This window comes from Bos grunniens, chromosome 6 (genome assembly GCF_055505025.1).
Source record: "Bos grunniens cultivar Pamir isolate PY7600 chromosome 6, Bosgru_T2T1.0, whole genome shotgun sequence".
Lineage (NCBI taxonomy): Eukaryota > Metazoa > Chordata > Mammalia > Artiodactyla > Bovidae > Bos > Bos grunniens.
Window position 1 is genome coordinate 73,635,913 of NC_141170.1, and position 16,402 is coordinate 73,652,314.

At 36.5% G+C, this 16,402-nt stretch overlaps 1 protein-coding gene across 4 annotated transcripts in view; it reads right to left on the minus strand.

The window, feature by feature from the left end:
• Positions 1 to 1,542: 1,542 nt before the first annotated feature.
• The window catches only part of PI4K2B (phosphatidylinositol 4-kinase type 2 beta), a 104,839-nt gene continuing 89,979 nt past the window's right edge, over positions 1,543 to 16,402 (minus strand). For all 4 annotated transcript variants that reach the window (XM_086407779.1, XM_086407780.1, XM_086407777.1 and 1 more), the window contains 6 exons: positions 16,018 to 16,171; positions 14,119 to 14,180; positions 9,806 to 9,905; positions 6,347 to 6,480; positions 5,727 to 5,786; positions 1,543 to 3,986 (listed from right to left, as the gene is read on the minus strand). In XM_086407779.1, the coding sequence (XP_086263905.1) occupies positions 3,813 to 3,986; positions 5,727 to 5,786; positions 6,347 to 6,480; positions 9,806 to 9,905; positions 14,119 to 14,180; positions 16,018 to 16,171 (684 nt within the window). In that variant the 3' untranslated portion in view covers positions 1,543 to 3,812. The remainder of the gene's footprint in view (positions 3,987 to 5,726; positions 5,787 to 6,346; positions 6,481 to 9,805; positions 9,906 to 14,118; positions 14,181 to 16,017; positions 16,172 to 16,402) is intronic.

Sequence of the window (16,402 nt, forward strand, 5' to 3'; positions counted from 1 at the left end):
TGTCTTCTTAAAGCATGCCTTACCATGTGGTCATATTTAAAATGGGATGAACTTTGTCATACTTTGCTCCTTTATTTTCAGAAGATTTCAGTGAAGGTGGTGAGGTGGGCCTGGAATTTCCTGGTTTTGTGGTTCTAGGCTTCCCTCTTCTGCAGTTACTACAAATCATTAGATAACTTTTTTTTTAAAATAACATTTTTAAATTATTATTTTTATTTTTTATCTTTTTGACAGTGCTTCACAACTTGTGGGATCTTAGTTCCACCTAGGGATTGAGCCCAGGTCCTGGGAATGAAAGCACCAAGTCCTAACCAGTGGACCAGGGAATTTCCAGATGATGTGGGGTGTTTTTTTTTTTTTTTTTTTTGCTGTTTTTTTATTGTGGTAAAAGCCACATAATATAAAACATACTATTTTAACCATATTTAACTGTACAGTGGCACTAGGTATATTCCCAGATGACATGGCTTTTTAGGTACCTTCTTAGTACCGTCTGAATTGTCTTATCTGGTCCCCTGTTCCAAATGTATCAGGGCCTTTCTCTCCTTTATCCCCAGGGTCCTCTCCTTGTTGATGTCTGTTTTGTTCCTAGTAGTTTCTCTCAGGGTAGGCCTCTGTGCTCTCACCAGATATTTCTGAGAATGCTCATTACCTCCCTGCAGGCTCCTTTTACAGCTGCCACTTGAATGCTGACAGCCCTCTTCCAATTCTGATTGAGCTTTTGAATGCAACAGTTGATACTGCCTGACAACTGGGGCTCCTCCTTCTGGGGCTGAGGACATGTGGGCAGGTTCTGGGATCTTTAGCTCTTAAGACCATCACAAGACCCGCTCCCTTTCTCTCTGCTCACTCCTCCAACGCTGTTGTTCCCATTTGAAACCTACTAGTTTCTTGGGTCCAGAGGGATATTCTTCCACCTAAATTTAGTGAAGATGGTGTCACTGTGACTTTTCTTTTGCTATCTCAGTTGCTCTATGAGGATCTGACATTAAATACTCACTGTGGCTGCCATCTAGCCTTTTGTAATTGGTTTTTAATTTTAAAATGTTTTATATTTTTCTATTTATACTGTAACACCTAGGATAGGACAGACTATGGTAAGTTTTAACAAATAAATGCAAAATCTTAGTGACTCAAGCCCTTATTTCTTGCACATGTCACAGTCCAGTGCAGTTGGCATGCTCTACTGGTAGGTTTCCAAGCAGTGACTCACATGCCCTGGGTACTTCCACTTTGCAAATTCTTTGTTTATAGCCAAAGGAGAAGATGGGAGACTGGTCAGTGGTGACCACTGGTGTGATGCAGTGAGTTTTATTGCCAGATATGGAGGTCACGTAACATCCTTGGCCGGACTCCGTCACATGACTCCAAACTAACCACAAGAAAGGACTGGAAACAAAACCACACCGAGAACCTCTTCCTCAACTCTGTACAGCTGCCCAAGCAATTTCGGGAAAGAAAGTGAACTATAAACAGTACCCATCTCTTTGTATATCTGTAAAACGATTTAAGATGTAATCTAATCAAAGAACTAGTCACCACTGTTTTTAATAAGGTTTTAATTCCATTAGTACAAAACTTAAAAAAAATTTGGGAATCAAGTCATTTTCAAGACTACAAAAAAACATGCCTCCATGTTTGCTGACAAATTTGGAGAATAAGGCAGCTTACATTTAAATAAAAATAAAAATGCCTCTAATTACAAAGATTCCAGTTAAATGTCTTTTGGAATGATAACATATTAAATTGTACTAACATATAAAGTAAGAAAATGGTGGTTTGGCATCATTCATAAACATAAACATATTCACATTCTAAATATTCAATATACATACTTCAGGAGAAATATAGAAATCAATCCGTTTTATTACCTTTAGTCTATAGGTTTAACACTACAAATATACTCACTGAAAAAAAATTAACGATATTTTTAAAAAAACGAAGTTTATGAAAATTTACAAAATACAACCAATGTATTCTGACTTGTAATCTTATCTTAAATATTTCAGCTTTATTTTTCTGACCTGGTCAGATCATTTAAAAATATTTTCACACTATTTAATTTTAGTAGTAGCAACTTACTAAGTTTATGTTATAAAAATTATCTTGCCAGTGGAATCTGTATTATAACAAGAGACTTATGGGTATAAAAAGTAAATCTCATAGCAGAAAAAAAAATTAATATAGCAATTATCAAAATACTGAAAAAACTATCTTATGAGGGCAGTATCCAGATCATAAAAACTTATTTCATTAAGAAAACATCTTCAAAAGGCACATTTTAATTACTGGTGTTTATTTAAAGATAGTAGCTTGAGTTTTGAATTTCCAGTCAGTTTTTCATTATCTCAATACGAGGATCATGGAGGGCTGGAGAAGGTAAGAGAACACAGGTTTCCAATGGACATCACCAGGACAGCAGTATTCTTACTCGTCACATCCACAAAGAACAAAAGAAAGATGTAGAGGAAGGGAGGACTTTTGTTCTAATTCAACCTTCAGGAAATACTTTTTACATAAAAATAACTTAGTTTAAAAGATTACAGGACAGAAAGCTTGAAAAACACAAGGCCAAGACCACAGACTGCCCAGTTTAGTCTGAGTGGTGATGTTACTTGTTTGGAGCCTAAGAAGAGAAAGAAGCTTCTGCTTGCTTCTCTGGGATCAAATCTTCATATGGAGCTCATCTCAATTTAAACTACTCAGTGAGTTAAAAGTACTACAAATTCCCAGCATGTCAGACATATTGGTGTTTAAAATAAAATAAAAATGATATTATGGTTATCTCTGTCATGTTCCCCTTTAATTGGGGCTGATATTCTAGAGTTGACTGTAATTATAACATCAGTAATTCAAGTACTCTACAAAACTACTATTATTTTTAAGAGGTTATGTCCTAGGACCTCAAAATGCCATCCAATATACAGTTTGAGTTATGTTTTACTTTTCACTGAAGATTAATACTAATTGAAGTACTAAATTGAACCAGTACTTGGAAGTACTAACTGATTAAGTACTGATCCCATGCAAGAAACAGAAGGGATTTTTTTAATGCTATTTTGGAATTTCAGAATACTGGGGATCCATCTTCATTTCATATTATTTCCCTCAAGTCTCAACTGAGTGTTTCCATTTTTCTTTTTAAAGGTGGGAGACATCATTAGATTTTTTTTTCCTCACTGTAAACAAAATAATTGACAAAAATATTCTGAAGTATGAAAAAAATGGTCATCAGTTACTTATACAAAATATAATTTTCTGGTCCCTAATAATGGTCACGTTAGGAGTATTTATTCAAGTTCTAAAATAGCAGCTTTTTAAATTAAGGCAACATTGCTTTATTCTTACCTATTTCTTATTAACTACTCTATTATAGCTCATAAGAGCACTTTTATCCTCAAAAGCTTTTTATAATGTAAGAAGAATTAACATGACCATTCTTGTCAATGTTTAAAAAGTATATAAAAAGTTACTGTATTCAAAGTCAACAAACACCTTATTTTTCTGTTTGGAATTCAAGAGTAATTATACTCATTTTAGAATGTGTAAACTATGAAATTACCTTAAACTAACATCAACAACATAAAATACAATTTTTCTACAAAAATATGATATAAGAAATATATCACTTCTTCCCTGAAATAGAAATTTAATATTTGGACAAAAAACTGTAAACTCTGATTACATTCAAAAGATAGCCTTTTAGAAACTTATATTATTTGAGGCTCTGGCAGCTGGAGCTCTTACCAGCAGATTTATGTGACAGTATGTTTTAACCACACAAGGCCAAACAGTTGTTTCTCTCACAGCTGCTACCAGGAGGAAAAAAATGGCTTCCTGCAGTGGACAGTCTGGGTGAATGAATTGCTGAGCTGGATGATCCGACCCTGCCCTCCACCCTGACTGCGCTCCACAACCACACAAGGCATCTGCACCAGCTGGACAGGAGTCTTCTTGTCTCTCAGTGCCTGAGTGAGGTTTAAGATCTGTGGAAGGAAGAAAGTTTTCATCAGCTCAGAAAAGGTAAAGGCCTCAGTTCACTGATATTATTTTAACTATTCATAACTACAGCTTTTATTTCATCCATTTATGCCCAACAGAGACGGTGATGAAGAGTACCTGCTATCAATACAAATATGTGGAGTTATGTATGCTTGTACATACACATCCATATATACAAACAAATGCACAAGATTAGAATTAAAAAATTTTTGCCAACCGACAACTCTGAAATATTCTAGAATGCATCTACATGCAGAAGAATTGAATCAGAAATGGAATAAAGTGAATGGTTCCACATACATACTGGTCAATGGTTCCATTGACACTGGTCCTAAACAGATACTGGTCTAAATAGTCTCGTTTTTACTAAATACTTGCCTTACCCACTCACTCAACAAATTTATTGCATGTTCACTGGGATTATTAATAGGACCTAGTATGAAGGCATTTCTTTTAAAATTTGACTAATAATGTTTATTAAGTTAAAACTTTTGAATTTTACATTAAATAGCAGTAGGGTCATGATCAATCTCAAGAAGAACATTCATTTCCTATTCTGCCTGTGCCTATCTGAAACACCGGACCTCAGAAATACTAATTTACTTGAAATATATTTTTGCACATTATTTGAAAAAAAAATGGCAGAAATGATGAACAACTACTCCAAGCCCTTCCATGTGGAATCTAAGGCCCTCCAAAATCTGACTCTCTAGCCTGCTTCTCCAACCATTTCACTTACTATTTAAAACTTATGACTCCAACAAAGCCCTGTATAAGCACAACAGTACACCAATAGGCATGCAAACTAATAACCTGTCCTCTTTCCTAGCCCCAGGCCTCATCAGAGCAAGGGCTCCAGGACAGAAGGAACTTGGTTTTACTCACTGCTTTCTCTCAATCACTAGAACAGTTTCTGGCACTGGTTCTGTCAATAAGCAATTGATGAATAAATACAATAGTTATTTAATTGTATCCATTTGTTAATGTTGCATAATAAATAGTGCAAAAATAGACTTGTCTTCTTGGTCACAGGTCTGCAGCAGCTACCTTAAATGAAATGCATCTTTTAGAAAGAAAAAATTAATTAGTAAGTCACTGAATGACCATGTTCGAACTATAGTTTATTTTTATTTCAAGTCTTTCTTTTGGAATCTAAATACTAGTAGTAGAGTAGAAGAAGCAGAGTCACCTGTAGGTCAGCCTAGCCTTCAGGTTCATACCAGAAGATGCAATTAATACCCTGTGTTTCTAATTAAAGGAGCTGAAAAGGAATGAGAGGATTGAGTTACAACTAGTACTTTTATGTCCCAAGTAGTGCTCGTCCTTGTTGACATGACTATTTACTGATTGCTCTAGCCAAACATGTTCTCTGAGGAAAATCATCCACAGGGAACAGAACTTGCTATTGAAATATTCAAGCAAGTGGATTTGAGAAGGAGCAAGATACTAATACTCAGGAAAACAGTTATTAAAGTGAGGACAAGAATTAGCAGTAGCAGGAAACTGACTAACCAAATAATACACAACAAAGTAAAAAAAAAAAATCTAATATGGGAAAAAAAAGAGTAATGAAATCAACTTTATTTCTAATCATCTGAACTATTTTGGTTCAGAATAAAGGACAGTACTGAGAGTTGTCTCTGCGTCACAATGGAGGAAAAAAGTTGACTACTGTTTCAGAGAGAGCTATTTTCAATGAACAAGATCTTTAAAAAGTAACCTACCTGACCCCTCATCACAGACATCTGCTTTTCAAACGTGGCTTTGTCAAAATTCCTGTCCATCTATCACAAACAGAAAAGGAAACATTATTATAAAAATCAAGCTCTTTGAAAAAAACACTTGAAAACAAATGAACTCAACTTAGCACAGGAGATCATTGCAAAGCATTCCTAACAGAAAAAGTTACACAAAAAGATTATTTTTACTTGATGCATTTTTGTGTACCTCTAGAATGACAATAAATACTCTTACACTCCAACTTGTTCCAGAAAGTATTTAAAATGACTTTCTAGCCAACAGCTTTAGGCTCTTTTTAAGAGAATTAAATAATAACAGATCACCAAACATTTCTTAAAATTCACAGAGTAATTTTGTAAAAGTTCAACTTTTGAAGAAAACAACTTCCCGAATTATAATGTAGTCGCATTTCAAAGAATACTCAAAGTTTAACTTCACAAATTTATGCTCCTATAAAGAAAAATGCTAACTCCTTTCTGTTATGTCAGGTTCTACTGCAAGCAGTGATATCAGAAGCAGTAAACTGCAAATTAGCTCTATTAGGAAAAACTCTTTTAAGATTTATTTCATTTTCTGAAATAGTTAAAACTAAAAATCTATTTACCTTAAAAAGTTCACAAAGATCTTCACATAAATCTTGCACAAAGTTCATGTCTGAAATATATGGCAGAACCAAGTTTTTTATTTCTTCAGAAAAAGGAACTTTTGCTTGAGGAAGCCAAGCCCAGTGAAATGGATCTAAAAAAAAAAGTATTCTTATCAGTGAGGGGAAATGGTTTATTTAGACTCACATTTATTCTGTATTTTTCTCTATAATTTCTGGGTTAACAAAAAGACAGGAGAAGTTATTGGATCACTTATTCTTTGCCATTTAAGTTATTCAAATTTCTAAGTTTAGATGGTTAATTCAGATGGTTTCCTTGGTGGCTCAGAAGGTAAAGAATCTGCCTGCAATGCGGGAGACCCAGATTTGATCCCTGGGTCAAAAAGACCCCCTGGAGAAGAGAATGGCAACCTACTCCAGTATTCTTGCCTGGAGAATTCCATGGACAGAGGAGTCTGGCAGGCTCCAGTCCATGCAGTCGCAAAAAGCTGGACAGGACTGAGCAACTAACACTTTCACTTTCAGATGGTAAAACACAGTAAGGTATTTACCTGAGCTGGTTAGGTTTCTGAGTTTTAAACAGGAAAATAGTAAGTTTTGATAATGAGTATATCTCCAACAGCCCTATATCATATCTGAATGTCTGGCTGCTGTGTTTGGAAATTGAGCGGTACCTATAATTTGTTCACAACCCCAGATATCATGGCTGAGGTCTCCCTGCAGTTTCAGCCACAAATGGTCAGGAACTGATGACTCATTGGTGTGTGTATATGTGTCTGTGCTTAAAATTTTAAATCACTCGTAGGTCAATAGGTGGGCTTCCCTGATAGCTCAGTTGGTAAAGAATCCGCCTGCAATGCAGGAGACCCCAATTCGATTCCTGGGTTGGGAAGATCTGCTGGAGAAGGGATAGGCTACCCACTCCAGTATTCTTGGGCTTCCCTTGTGGCTCAGCTGGTAAAGAATCTGCCTGCAATGAGGGAGACCTGGGTTTGACCCCTGGGTTGGGAAGATCTCCTGGAAGAGGGAAAGGCTACACCCACTCTAGTATTCTTCTGGCCTGGAGAATTCCATGGACTGTATAGTCCATGGGGTGGCAAAGAGTCGGACACAACTGAGCAACTTTCACTTTCAGGTCATTAGGTAAGCCACTTTGAGAGAGCAAAGATTCATGATTTGGGGCTAACTCTAGTTCTCACCCAAGAAGACCATTAAATATACACAGTGCCAGGACTAGAAAGATTCGTAAAGTAGTGAGATAATCTAGATAAAGGGTGCATAATTCAGTTTCTTACAAGAAAAGGTAAGGTTTATGACAGTATGATCCCGTACAGAACTATAGTTCATTCAAGGAGAATCTCTAGCTCTTACCACTCAGAAAGCCCCGAGGAAAAAAACTTTGCCTTTAGAGTCATTTCTTCTGAATTCTCCTTTATCTATCTCTTTGAATACTATGGAAAGTACAGTCCATTCCAAAGAAAGCCTTCCCCTGACCAATTATGTAAAAGAAAAGCTCTGATTCTCTGCCTGTCTCTAATTCCAATCCCTGCCCCTCAACTTCTTTTATCACCGTTCACACTCTCCCCTAAGGCCACCAGTCATCTCCTAAGGCTCTTTCCAAAAGTCCGTGTGCATTCCTCATGCTACTTCGAGTGTCTTTGCAGCAAGCAGCACTGTTCTCTATTGTCTCCCTCTGTGAAATGCTCCCCTATGTGGTTTTTGGTGCTACCACTGTCCCAAACTTTACCTTCTGTCTTTTAAGCCGTTTCTCTTTTGCTGGCTTTTTTTCCTGGTTTCAACACCACCATTGCCAGACTCTACACTTCGTCTTTTCTCTCCTTCACTTACTAAACATTCATGAAATGTCTATTGAGTACCTACATATCTCACATTGCCCCAGTGATGGCATTTGTTCACCATGATTTTCCCAGGTGCAACACCACCATGGCTTCCACTTACCAAGGTGACAGTTTAAAAATGACATCCTCAATACCAGTATTCCAACCTAGGGATGAATCCAGATCTCCCGCATTGCAGACAGATTCTTTACTGACTGAGCTACCAGGGAAGCCCAAGAATACTGGAGTGGGAAGCCTATCCCTTCTCCAGGAGATCTTCCTGACCCAGGAATCAAACTGGAGTCTCCTGCATTGCAGGCAGATTCTTTACCAGCTGAGCTACCAGAGGAGCCCCACCAAACATTCATGAAATGTTTATTGAGTATCTATGTATCTCACATTGCCCTAGTGATGGCATTTGTTCACTATGGTTTTCCCAGGTGATAGCAACACCGCCATGGCTTCCACTTACCAAAGTAACAGTTTAAAAAAATTACATCCTCAATACCAATTACTCTTTCAAGTTCTAGATCCTTATTTTTTGGTGTTTGTGTTTGGTAAAATTTTCCAGGTGTATTGCAGGCATCTTAAACTTGACACCATTAAAAGGCAATTTATATATAGATTCCAAACCATTAGAGGTAAAAAAAAAAAAAGAACAAAGACACCTTAAGTCAGTTCAACCAAAGGTAGGAAAGGAAAAAAAGAAAAAAATTGAAATTCATGGTAAATAGGAAAAAAAAAGATGGTAGGAAAAGTTCAAACACATCAGGAGTTTATTGAGACAAATTACAGAGTTAAGTGTAGCTATTAAAAGGATCTCAGATTAGGCAAAAAATCTTCAGCTAGGAGCTATTTCTATGTCATGTACTTAAAACAAAATGATGGAACTTGAAAATAAAAGTATAGAATAATACAGGTAAATACTAGTAAAAAGAAATGAGGCATAGCAATATTACAACAGACAAAATAAGAAATGCGAAAAACACTGTGAGGGAGAAAGAGGGGTATTTTACACTAACAAAAAGAACAAGTCACCCCAGCAAGATAAAACACTGGGACTCTGAGTGTGAAATACAAAGCAAAAAGTGCATAGAAATACAAAAAGAAATTGACAAAATCGCAATCACAGTGAACTCTGTCTCTCAAAAATTAGCAGATTAAGCGGTTAAAAAATGGGTCAAGAATATGATTTGACTACCAAGTTTTCATTAGAAGACAGACTTGGTGCTCAACCACATTCTTCTCAAAAATAATCCTTTAAATTGGCCATAGATCAAGTTAGCAAAGAATGACTAACAAATTTCAAATTTGGAAAGCTATCCAATTTATTTTACAAGGCTAACACAAGCCAAGAAATCAAAATCAGACATAGTCACTCAAAAATAAGGAATGAACCATGGCAAGGCTCACAGAGTGTGTTACACATCTTTGCATCCCAAGTGCCTAGAACTGAGCCCAAATGACTGTAATAGACCCAGCTTTTCCTCTGCTATTTTGATATGCATAAATTTCATTCCCATCCTATTCTGAAAAAGGGGTCACACAGAGTCAGACACGACTGAAGTGACTTCGCAGCTTAGCAGCAGCAGAGATTCTATAAAAATTTCTAAATACTCACATGCTCTCCACTCATCAGGATGTTTAAAAGGAAAAGCTAGACCGTTATCAATTGCAGCTATTTTAATAAGTGTTTCTTTATCATCAGTCCATTTTGTATCCTAAAAGGGAGAAAATAATTGATAAAACAATTTACATGCATATTTCCAAAAGAAAAATGTATAATAATTATTGAGCTTTAAAGACATTTTATCTGAAGAGTCTATAAAAATAAAGTTACCAAAAAGTACCAATTTACCATTTAAGGGAAGACAGGGTCTTAAGAACCAGTAAAAACTTCATAATCACTACTTTTTAAATTTGCTGTTACAAAGTTATACAGTAATAGTTTCATTCTTTTCATCTTTGGGGAAGTAGGCTTGACATTATTAAGACTTCAGAATGTGTAGTTCTGTATAACAGGCTCTAGGTTCATCCACCTCACTGCAACTGACTCAAATCCGTTCCTTTTTATGCCAAGTAATATTCCATTGTATTACACACACCACATCTTCTTTATTGGCTCACCTGTTTATGGACATCTAGGTTGCTTCCATGTCCTGGCTATTGTTAAATAGTGCTGCAATGAACCCTGGGGAACATGTGTCTTTTAGAATTGTGGTTTTTCTCAGGGTATATGCCCAGCAGTGGGACAGCTGGGTTATATGGTAGTTTTGTATAGAGTGAGGTAAGTCAGAAAGAGAAAAACAAATATATTAACGCATATATATGAAATCTAGAAAAATGGTACTGATGAACCCATTTGCAGTGAGGAATGGAGATGCAGATGTAGAGAAAGGACTTATGGACACAGCTGGGTAAGGAAAGGGCGGGATGAACTGAGAAGGTAGCACTGACATGTATACACTATTATGTGTAAAATAGAAAACTAGAGGAAAGTTGCTATATAACACAGGAAGTCCAGCCTGGTGCTCTGTAATGACCTAGAGGTGAGATGCAGGGGAGGGGAGCGAGGCTCAAGAGGGAGAGGATATACGTATTATTATGATTGATTTGCGTTGTTGCATTGCAGAAACCAACACAACATTGTAAAGCAACATCCCTCCAACTAAAAATTTTTTTGAAAATAAATGTTATGACCATGTATACCAAAAAATGTTAATTATGTGATGGGACGGAGGTGTTAGCTAACCATACTGTGATGGTCATTTCACAATATATACTTATATCAAATCATCATATTATACACCTTAAAACGGCATGCATGTCAATAATACCTCAATAAAGTTGGGGAGAAAAATAAATAAAATGTGTAGTTCTGGATAATTTACTGTTAGACGTGTTGCTTAAATGGATGTGTGCGTGTTAGTTTCTCAGTTGTGTCTGACTCTGTGACCCCCATGGACTGTAACCTGCCAGGTTCCTTTGTCCATGGGATTCTCCAGACAAGAATACAGGAGTGGGTTGCCATTTCCTTCCCTAGGGGATCTTCCCTACCCAGGGATCAAACCTGGGTCTCCGGCATTGGCAGGCTGATTCCTTCCTGACTGAGCCACCAGGGCGTAAATGTATGGCATGTGCAAAATACTGGTATGTTTAAGATAATGATTTACCTTACTAAAATAAAGTCTTTCCTAGGGTCTCATAGAAATAATTAGTTCAAATACAAAATGTTTCTAAATAAAACTCTCCAACCACCATGGCTAAATGTAATAAGGTCCAGTAGAAGGAACCTCAAGATACTCTTGATTACAGAATGTAGGCCATTTCTAACTTCTTCATTCTCCTGTAATGGAAATGCAAGCCTCAGAAGCAAGAAAGTTTTCATGTTGAAGAGTACTTCTTATTATCTAAAAATAGACATTGTCATTATTAAGTGGTCTAGATTTTAAAAAGGTGAAAAAGATAATTTTTAAATTAAAAGTATTAGAGTGAAGGTACAGGTGATACATGCCAGAGTTGTTTCTGTTAGTTTATATCAAATATCTTATCTCAATGAGAATGCACAAAATACTTCAGAGCAAAAGAATAAGGTTTTCAGCAAAATCCAGTTGCTTTAGATATACCAATAAAATATATCTAGAAACTATTATAAGCATGTATATTTTTATATATGTATTTTTAAACCCATTTCTGCTATAACTGTCATTTATTTCTATTTTTTCTATTTACAACTTCATTGAGGTATAATTTACACACAATAAACTTTACACATTAAAGTGTACAAGTTGATAAGCACTGAAAGATATGAAACCACCCAGATGTTTCCCTGTGTCCTTTAGTAGCCTCCTCCCTCCCTCTATCCCACCCCAGGCAAGCATCGTCTGCTTTCTGTCCCTAGGGATTAGTTTACACTTTCTAGATCTTTATATAAAAGGAATCAGACAGTATCTTCCCTTTTGTTTAGCTTCTTTCACTCAGCAGGGTATTGAGATTCATCCACATTATTGCGTGTATCAAGTGTGTTCTTTCTTTATTGCTGAGTACTTTGAATATGTAATTTCAAAATTCTTTGATGAACTATGAAAACTACAAACTTTTTAAAGTGATGTAACAGCTTTAAATAATCAGAGTCAGTGCAGTTCAGTTCAGTCATTCAGTTGTGTCTGACTCTCTGCAATCCCATGGACTGCATGCAGCACGCCAGGCCTCCCTGTCCATCACCAACTCCCAGAGTTTACTCAAACTCATGTCCACTGAGTTGGTGACGCCATCCAACCATCTCATCCTCTGTCGTCCCCTTCTCCTCCCATCTTCAATCTTTCTCAGCATCAGGGTCTTTTCAAATGAGTCAGCTCTGCAAATCAGGTGGCCAAAGTATTGGAGTTTCAGCTTTAGCATCAGTTCCTCCAAAGAACACCCAGGACTGATCTCCTTTAGGATGGACTGGTTGGATCTCCTTGCAGTCCAAGGGACTCTCAAGAGTCTTCTCCAACACCACAGTTCAAAAGCATCAATTCTTCAGTGCTCAGCTTTCTTTATACTCTAACTCTCACATCCATATATGACTACTGGAAAAACCATAGCTTTGACTAGATGGACCTTTATTGGCAAAGTAATGTCTCTGCTTTTTTTTTTTTTTTGTAAATATTTTGATATTATTTAATATGTAACCCATATTAATGTCATTCATTTACAATTTCTCTAGCCATCTATGATACAGTTGACCCTCAAGGATAGACTGATGTTTCTCTTTGACTTTATTATGAAAAATGTACAGTATATAATTAACCATATACTCACCACCTAGATATGCTGTTTAGGTTGGTCATAACTTATCTTCCAAGGAGCAAGTGTCTTTTAATTTCATGGCTGCAGTCACTATCTGCAGTGATTTTGGAGCCCCCCAAAATAAAGTCTGACACTGTTTCCCTTGTTTCCCCATCTATTTGCCATGAAGTGATGGGACCGGATGCCATGATCTTAGTTTTCTGCATGTTGAGCTTTAAGCCAACTTTTTCACTCTCTTCTTTCACTTTCATCAAGAAGCTCTTTAGTTCTTCTTCATTTTCTGCCATAAAGGTGGTGTCATCTGAATATCTGAGGTTATTGATATTTCTCCCGGCAATCTTGATTCCAGCTTGTGCTTCTTCCAGCCCAGTGTTTCTCATGATACACTCTGCATATAAGTTAAATAAGCAGGGTGACAATATGTAGCCTTGACGTACTCCTTTCCCGATTTGGAACCAGTCTGTTGTTTCATGTCCAGTTCTATCTGTTGCTTCCTGACCTGCGTACAGATTTCTCAAGAGCCAGGTCAGGTGGTCTGGTATTCTCATCTCTTTCAGAATTTTCTACAGTTTGCTGTGATCCACACAGTCAAAGGCTTTGGCATAGTCAATAAAGCAGAAGTAGATGTATTTCTGGAGCTCTCTTGCTTTTTTGATGATTCAGTGGATGTTGGCAATTTGATCGCTGCTTCCTCTGCCTTTTCTAAATCCAGCTTGAACATATGGAAGTTCACAGTTCATGTACTGTTGAGGCCTGGCTTGGGGAATTTTGAGCATTACTTTACTAGAGTGTGAGATGAGTGCAACTGTGTGGTAGTTTGATCATTCTTTGGCATTGCCTTTCTTTGGGACTGGAATGAAAACTGACCTTTTCCAGTAAAAAGAATATCAGTACTGAGCTGATGTTATTCTTCTATATTAATACAACATACAAAATAAAATTGCACAGAGATTTCAAAAACAGAACAAAAAATGCAACATAAGCAGGCAAAGGAAAGAAATAAGATGATAAAAACAGAAAAAGGAGATAAAAACCAAGGATCAAGGTGAAGGAAATGAGGAAGTGATGAAGAATAACTTCAAGGAATTTTTAATAGACACTAATAGTGTGTTCATATATGCATATATATTAAAATTCCCTCACCGTAATTTCATCTTCATGTGTCTGCTTTTCACATCTGATTAACCAGTTATCATTTCCCCTGTCTTTCAAAACAAATGAAAAATCTATTACTTCATTTTTTATAGATATCATAGCTTAATATCAAGCAGAAAAATCTTGTCACCTCTTTGATTTTGAGACCTTCATTTGTTATCTGTAGCATATTAACACATTAAAGGCTTCAATTTAATACATACAAACTAAAAATACTCATAAATGTTAGTTAACATTTATTGTTTACTCTGTGCCAGACATTGTTAAGTGCTTAACATGTATTAACTCATCAAATTCTTACAAAAACTCTGTGAAGTAGGTACAATTACTGTCAAGAACTTTTAAGTCAGCATTATTAGAAAGGATAATTTCTCTTCACCTTAGGGAGAAGAACTATCTACCCCCGTTTCCAAGCAAATTTCTGGATGGGCTCTTACCTAATGTCACAACAAGAGGACTCTAGACACAAATTTTTAAAAAAACTGGAATAGAGTTGATTTATTGAATACAACATTGTGTTAGTTTCAGGTGTACAGCAAAGTGATTCAGGTAAATATACAATTTATCAGATTATTTTCCATTATAGTTATTACAAGATATTGAATATAATTTCCTATGCTATACCATCTCCTTGTTGCTTATTTACATATAGCAGTTTGTACCTGTTAATCCCATACTCCTAATTTGCCCCTCCTTCCTTCCTTCTCCCCTTGGGTAACTGCAAGTTTCTTTCCTACGGCTGCAAGTCTGTTTCTGTTTTGTGTGCAGATTCATTGGTATTACTTTAGATTCCACATATAATTGACCGTATAATTTTTGTCTTTCTCAGACTGATTTACTTCTCTAACATTTTCTAGGTCCATCCACATTGCTGCAAATGGCAATATTTCATTCTTTTTTGTGATTGAGTACTATATTCCATTGGACGCTACACTAATTTTACCATTAATTTAAGACCACATGATTTCAAGAGGTGAATGTAAAAAGGTATATAATGTTTTTTCAGAAACTAGTATAAATGAGCAAAAATTCTGAACTAGAGTTTTCAAGCTTCAGAGTACATCAGAATTACCTGGTGGGTGGTACTTTGGTCGCTTCAGCCATGTCCAACTCTCTGTGACCCTATGAACTGTAGCCTGCCAGGCTCCTCTGTCCATAGGATCTTCCAGGCAAGAATACTGGAGTGGGTTGCCATTTCCTTCTCCAGGGGATCTTCCTGACTCAGACTGAACCTGGGTCTCCTGCACTGCGGGCAGATTCTTCACTGACTGAGCTACCAGGGAAGCCCCATAAGACCTGTTAAAACACTAACTGCTGGATCTACATTCAGTAGACTGGGATGGGTTCCCAGAAGATGCATTTGGGCCCACATAACACTGATCCTAAAACAGACCAGGGAACCACATTTGGGAATCACTGCTTCAAGTTATCAACAACGTCACTGCTCCCTGCCAGCACAGAAAAAATTAAGAGTCTGTTGTATTTACAGACTGTACCAACAGTCATCTAATGTCAAAATAAGCATCTAAAACAACTTACACAATCAAGTTTTAATTATTCATATTATGCAGATAACATCTCCAATTTCCAGCAGGCTTTGTACTGCTGCCAAGCAACTCCACCTGAGGGACAGGTACTCACCACTATCACTGGGGCAGGAGTCCGCCCTGAGTCAGAATCTCCAGTATGAGGTTAATTCTGCCTGGGAGAGTCAGCACTACATTTCTGCTTTCCAAGGCAGGCAAAGAAAAAAGACTTTGCCTTTTTCAAAAAGTAGCCTTAAGACTACTGCAGCAAAACTTTACATCTTTGACTTGGATAAACAAGAGTTGAATACAGTTTGAAAGTTAAGAAGATGTGAGTAAACAAATGAGAGAACTTCAATACCTGTATTTCTGATGATGTAATCCAAAACAACTAATCTTTCAAACTGTGACTGAAACTGTTTTCTAATATTCTCAGGCAAAGGGTCAGCTTCAAATTTCCTAAGCCAATATTCAGCCTCCTTGTAACCTTCAACAAATAACTGAAAGGAACCAATCTATAATTTTAAGAATTATAGTTAGAAAAGAAAATACAAGAACAAAGGAATTACTTTTAAAATTTCTCAGCAGTACTGTCATAAAATACTTTATATAAACACAATAAGAAAAACTGAAATTAACACTAATTTACATAAGCCACATTTATCAAGAAAACTATTCTTATACATTAATTTAAAATAATCACATAAAGAATACATAGCAAATAAAGAATGATCAATCCTAGACTT